Source organism: Vicia villosa, linkage group LG6 (assembly GCF_029867415.1).
Source record: "Vicia villosa cultivar HV-30 ecotype Madison, WI linkage group LG6, Vvil1.0, whole genome shotgun sequence".
NCBI classification, from domain to species: domain Eukaryota; kingdom Viridiplantae; phylum Streptophyta; class Magnoliopsida; order Fabales; family Fabaceae; genus Vicia; species Vicia villosa.
Genome location: NC_081185.1, coordinates 9,727,184 through 9,734,792, shown reverse-complemented (window position 1 = coordinate 9,734,792; position 7,609 = coordinate 9,727,184). Strand labels below are relative to the sequence as shown.

The following is a 7,609-nucleotide window of genomic DNA, read 5'->3' as shown; positions in this document are numbered from 1 at the left end:
AAAATTAGTTGAAAAATATATCTAGTTACAAAATTATAATAGGCTTAACATGTAGTATTTTGATCAATGAATGCATTTAAGAAGATGGTTTAGGGGTACAAGTTTATTATCATAATTTAATATTGTTTGATATTTATTCTTTGACTTTTGATGTCCATTGATCTTATTTTATATGAATAAAATATTTTTTGATATTTTAATTTATCAAATGAACATAAATTTACTAGTATATGAGCCAATACATTTTTTTAGTGTCAAAATATATATTAATAAAGAGGTGAAAACTACCAAAATACATAAAGATGATAATTGATAGCACAAGGAGTGTTGAATGGACCACCTCAAGGAAAATAAAAGATATAGCAAGAAAAACTTAAAAGCATAAAGCCTTAGAACATCTAGAAACCCATAAGGATCTGACAAAAAAATCTTTGAGCAGCTAGAAACCTCGCCCATGGTGTCCAGGTTAGATCTAAGACAGTCATGACCACCATCACATGATTAGAGGACATCAAGAGAAAGCCATATACCATTACCAACTTCAAAATCTAGACAAACACCCTTACTGCTATTAGTTTAGGCATTGGATAGGGCTTTGAAGTCAATTAGAGAAAGTGCACGAGTCCACGATCTAGTATACTGAAAAACTATTTCTTGGCCAAGAATATAGTCTTTTCATTCACTTCTTTTGTATTTGCTGGGACACCATTAGATATCATCATTACAACACTCCAAATAGACCAAACATCAACATGTCAAATCATTTCTTAACCACCCATGGACTTAGCCCTACTATCTAGCTAAGGAGAAGATATAATTAAACATAAGTCTATAATATGTAAGAATAACAACTTGTCAACCTAACCACTAAAAGATCTTAGACTAAATTGGAAAATCTAGCTTACAAGTTACAAGGAGATGAGAAACTGACTCAACCAAACCCTCACAGAAGAACAAAAGATATCATTAGAATCATCAAGCACCCTCGTTTGAATAAATTCATCATTGAAGGAATTCTATCTTACAAACGCTTTTAACAAAATTCCATTACCTTTTAAAGGACCCAACCAACACAAATTAGGGGAAAACTATAATTCTCAATCAGATCAGAGGAAAAAGAAGGGATAAAGAGGTCTAGTTGAATATGGCAAACAAAGGCAACCGATAAAACTGTTAGAGTACCCTAATAGTCAATTCAATATTAGTTGTATTTTCTTTTGTATCATGACCATATATATATATATATATATATATATATATATATATATATATATATATATATATATATATATGGCATTGTGCAGATTATGTAATTTATATATGAGATAATAAAGTCCTTAGAATAATTATTGTGTTCAATGACAAATTAATTGTGACTTAATCGCGACACTTCATTAAATATAAAGACCTTATTCTTAAAGTATCTGTAGTCCATTTTTAGTGTCAGATATGACATCAGTAAGACTTAAATACCATTCAATTCAAGTCCTTGGAAATACAGAAAGGTCGCAACTGAAATCACGATGACAGACAATAATATTAATAACGACTTAAAAGAAAGAACTCCTGCATCTATTCTCCTCACAGTCCCAACATCAGATGTAATAGAATCTGACTGTACTTCATCATCGTTTGTAGATGAAGTTTTGAATGTCTTGTTATCCTGAAAAAGAAAAATAGGAACAACAATTAGAACTTTGTTTTGTTCATGTTTCTCTTCTGTTATATATATATATATATATATATATATATATATATATATATATATATATATATATCAGAATTTGTAGAAAGTGTTCATACACTGCATACAACACGAAGAATGATACCCCGAAACCATATTCGCTTACCATCCCTTGCCTTATGCCGGTCTTAATTGGTCCCTCGCGTTTTTGCTTATATAATTCCATCGCTTTCTCTTCAGAATAGAAAGAAGAAATTGTTCGTATACTCCCTACTACATCATTCGCCACTTGACTTGCTTCCTCATACAATTTCTATTCAATGAAAACAATATCTAAAAGCTTTCTATTCAGTGAAAACAATATCTAAAAGCTTGCCACCCAGTTAAATAACTGCTCTGGATTCCGTCCTCTAAGATCATTTGAATCTAATAGACTACAAAGGAAAAGTTTGAACAATCCATCTAATGGTAAACTAACCGTGAAATATACCAAGATTGATCAGATGGCGGCGAAGAGTAGTCCACTTACATATTGATCAAGTTTGGGACACTGCTAAGTGATTTTGGAATAGTCCCTTTGAGAATGTTCTGACCCAGTGTCCCAGTTGCAAAATCAAAATTAGACATTTTTAAACATTTCACAAGCATAGTAAGATGAACTTGCAAGGACTCATCATGTACTTACAAGAATTGAAGCCTTTTAAGATTACCAAGGGAAGATTGTATTTCACCGGTTAACTTGTTGTTTTCCAGATCCAATCTCACTAAGTTGGTAAGATTTCCAAATTCTTTTGGTATCTCACAGGTGATGCGATTCCCTCGTAAAGAACTGCGTTACCAATTTACATTATTAAAACACTATAATCCAATGCACTAAGAATGATGATACTAAGAACTATAATGATGCAGATACTTCATATATACGTACAGAGTTGTAAGACATTTTATAGCTCATATTCTTGGGGTCAATGTTCCAATCAATCCCATAAAAGATAGTAAACTGCAATGAAATGACTAAAATCATTTACCATCAATAAGATAAACATGTTCTCCGGATCAAGAAAAACCCTTACACTTGAACTACATTGGTATTCTGGTCGCAGTAAACATTACGAACCTGTAAGAGAGATTAATATTGTCGTCAACTTTACGATAACCTAAAGGGTCAAATGCATAAAATATTGATAGTGGAATGAATTATTAAATTAAATAAGATTTAGTTTAATTATGTGTTAATTGTATTTGAATTATTTAATACATTAACACATATATAATTTTTTAATAAATATAATTTTGTTAAATAAATGAGAATTGACAATCAATTAAATTAAATATAATACTTCCTCTGGTCTTAAATATAGAAAAGAGTTTACTTTTTAGGTTCATTTAAGAATTAATGTATTTAGACAGTAATTTCAAAACAATTGCCAAAATTATGTTTTTCTCGAAAGTTCCAATTTTTTTTTTGAAAAACTCACATTTTTCAAGGGGTCACGTAGCTAAGCTACAGCTAATTTGTCGCTAATTCCAACACATCATTCTTATGATCTAGACTTTGTTTTTTTAATGATTTTTTGCAATAAGTTTTATCACATTATAAGGATATCTCTCACAAAAAATTCATTTTTTTTTTGCTTGAGATGAATTAAATATGAATTCTTTTTACGAGTCGACTTTCTTTAAGAAGAAAATAAGGAAAACGTTACCATATGATTTATTTTTAGTATATCACTTTTCTAAGAGTTATATCATAACACATAAAAAATATCAACAAGTTTTCATAGAATTTCGAATAAGCCTCTATTTTATTTTATTTTTTTATTGAAACACAGATAAATGTGTTTTTTTCAAGTGACGAATGAGAAATTTAACCTTATTGATTGTGAAACGGCTGACATGCTTTAATTTTTTTCACTGGTGTATCAAATTATAAGTATTAATTTCTCCCATAATTTTTTTTTACATGAGGCGAATTAAATATGAATTTTTTAAGCGCCGATATTCCACAAAACGAAAACAACGCAATATGGGAATATGATTGAGTTTTGAGCTAATATTGTACAAGGAATTAGATAATAACACATAAAACTTATCTACAAAGTTTTATGACATTTAGAATAAGTCTCAATTTATTTTTATTTTCCGAACGAAACACACACACACACACACACACATATATATATATATATATATATATATATATATATATATATATATATATATATATATATATATATATATATATATATATATATATATATATATATATATATATATATAATCATATAATAACGTGTTCCTTGTTATCGTTTTATAGAAAATTAACTTCTAAAATAATTTATATTTAATTCATCAAAACTCGAAAAAAATTATATTTTTGTGAGAGATATCCTTATAATGTGATAAACTTTTTGACAAACAATCATGGAAAAAACGAATTCTAGGTCATAAGAATGATGTCTTTGGATTAGCTAAGAATTAGTTAGGGATTAGCTGCAGATTCTGGATATTTATATGTTCATGTTAGCGATGGATTTTGTAACAGAATATATGTCGCTATAAATAAAATTTAAACAAAAATATAAAATGGGGATAAAATGTCACGTGACATCCATGTCAGCATCTTTGTCATGTTGGCATTGCCTCGAGGCAGTGCCACATCAGCTCTGTTAACGGACGTTAGCATGAGGGATCAAAAGTGTGGATGAAAAATTTTAGAAGTCATTATTTGAAGAAAATATTTAGAGGGGCTAAAAACGAAATCTGGAATTTTTAGAGGGACAAAAAAAATTCATTAACCCCCCATTTTTATCATTTTGTAATTTTTTAAAGTTTGTCTGTTTTGTGACCATATGGATTTATGACAATATATATATATATATATATATATATATATATATATATATATATATATATATATATATATATATATATATATATATATATATATATATATATATATATATATATATATATATATATATATATATATATATATATATATATATATATATATATATATATATATATATATATAACCTTGCTTCTAGTAAGTTTTGGACCCTTATGAGAATTTAATTGATAATGTTGGATTGTTTGGTATTTATGATTTGTGTTGAAACTGACATTCATTGAGTAATCTATAAAATTTGGGATAAATGAGAATTGTGATTATGTGTCGGTATATTTCTGTCCATGCGACAATTTTATTTGGTATGTCCCAAAATGTTGTAAAAAGCAAGTAATTTCAAAACGAATGTAAAAATTAAGTTTTTCTCGAAAATTCAAAAAACAAAAATTTGAAAAACTCAGATTTTTCAAGGGGATCACGTAGCTAATCTAAAGCTTTGCTGCAGCTAAGTCCCAAATAATTCAAACACATCATTCTTAAGAACTTGCTTCTAGTAAATTTTGGGGGGAAATGAAAAGGAGGCAAATAAAACTGGTGGGGGAAAATAAAATTTTTGCTCCAACATTAGCGTCGTCCAGAGTCATCGCTAATAAGAGAAATAACTAATTATTTAAAGCAATAAATGAAAAGGAGACAAACGAAACTGGACGGAGGAAATGAAATTATTTCCACCAACATTAGCGTCGGCCACAACCGTCGCTAATATGAAAATAAATAATTATTTAAAGCAATAAATAAAAAGAAGGCAAACAAAATTGGTGGAGGGAAATAAATTTATTTAACTTTCGCATTAGCATCGGCTATAGTCGACGCTACGGTTAAAATCCTAAAAAACCAAACAATTGTTTTTTCTTAACTAGCGTATATTATGTGAGATGTTACAGCAACGTTAGTAGCATCGGAGTCGGGGCCGGCGCTAAAAAGTTGCATCTAAATCATGATTTTCTTATAATGTTAGTTGATGATGTTGCATTGTTTGGTATTTATGATCTGCGATGAACTTTAAAACATACTATCATATAGATTATACCTATAAAATTTTAGATTAATCTATAATGATTTACTACGTCGACGAATTACATCAAATATTCATTTTGACATTATATGAATTACAAGGGACTCAACAACCACAATTTTGAAATAATTTTGTCCAAGTTAGTAATGGATAACACTTATTCATCAGCTTAAGCGGTATAGTGTCTAAAATCTCAATATTTTAACAGATTTATTTTTGAAATTTGTAATATTTTTCTTATTTATGTCAAGATTGATATAATTAATAAAATCTCCTTAATTCCAGGAATTTTCAATTATAACAACATAATTACTATTTTCTTAATTAACATAGGAATTATATATATATATATATATATATATATATATATATATATATATATATATATATATATATATATATATATATATATATATATATATATATATATATTGAGAGAGAAAGAGAAAGATATCAAATTAAATCCGAAGAGTTACATTCGAATAAATATTTTTTACAATTAACCGTTGGATAGAAACATACTATCATATAGATCATACCTTTAAAATTTTAGATTAATCTATAATGATTTACTACGTCAACGAATTACATCAAATATTCATTTTGACGTTATATGAATTACAAGGGACTCAACAACCACAATTTTGAAATAATTTTGTCCAAGTTAGTAATGGATAACACTTATTCATCAGCTTAAGCGGTATAGTGTGTGAAATCTCACAATATTTTAAGAGATTTATTTTTGAAGTTTGTAATATTTTTCTTATTTATGTCAAGATTGATATAATTAATAAAATCTCCTTAATTCCAGGAATTTTTAATTATAACAACATAATTACTATTTTCTTAATTAACATAGGAATTATATATATATATATATATATATATATATATATATATATATATATATATATATATATATATATATATATATATATATATATTTTCAATGTTTATAATATAGAGAATATATGTGTAAATAAAATTTTATTATGAAGTAACTTGTACTCTCTTGCAAATAGAATTTATGATATAATTCCAACTAATTAAAAAGAGTTGACATAAACACTAAAATTTAACAATTTTAATTATATGAATAGTCCTTAAAATAAATTTTAAAATTGAGAAATTTATTGAATAAAAAAAATATAATCAAAATTACATTATATGCGACAAGTAATTTTGTGACTAGATGTAAATTTCACAACAAAAACGCCACTAATAATTTTGTGACTAGATGTATGTTTTTGAGCAAAAGTATATATCTTTAAAAATTTTGCCTGCTCTTATAAGTTTGTCCAAATTGCCAATTAGAAGGAGCAACATGGCGGAATTCTAAACTTACTCCACTACTTGTAGTTACCCAAAATGACAAGCTTTGTCCAACCAAATTCATATTGACATTCCAATTTTGTCCCCAGTTGTGTGACATGGTCATCCAGTCAGTCTTAGATCCACAAATACTTACATTAGTAACATCACCTGCATTGGCAACATTGTAAATCAAAACCATTAAAAAATAAGGGTTTCCTTTTAGTTCAAACCTAACACCTCCCCTTTTGATACATGGAACACGTCGATATTTAACTGGAATGACACCAGCTTTATAATAGGCGATAGATGTGAACATTTTATAACTCAAATCAAAATGTTCTTGTGGTGGGTTGCACCAAATATCTGTAGTTTTGGTATAATCTGGAGGACAATAATTTGTTGCTGTCACTGTGATTGGTGTTGCACCCTTTATGCACCATTGAGGATCGTTGACACATTTTATTTGAAAACATGCACCGCATGTTAATCCATTATTAAATAGAGCCGAACTTAATGCCGTGGTTGCAAGTCCATACCCTTGTTCGAAGAGATTATTATAGCCACAAGCACCCTCTACATAAAAATCATATATCATATGACAAAAATATAATTAAAGAGTCCGTTTATGATTTAAATTATGTATGTAAGATCAATTATAAAAAAATTACGTATAAAGAGGAAAAGA

General features: G+C 27.8%; 1 protein-coding gene across 1 annotated transcript in view; it reads right to left on the bottom strand.

Annotated features, from left to right (window-relative positions):
• Nucleotides 1-6,877: 6,877 nt before the first annotated feature.
• LOC131611212 (expansin-A22-like) overlaps nt 6,878-7,609 on the bottom strand; it is an 891-nt gene continuing 159 nt past the window's right edge. The window contains exon 2 of the mRNA XM_058883304.1: nt 6,878-7,497. Within this exon, the coding sequence (XP_058739287.1) occupies nt 6,878-7,497 (620 nt within the window). The remainder of the gene's footprint in view (nt 7,498-7,609) is intronic.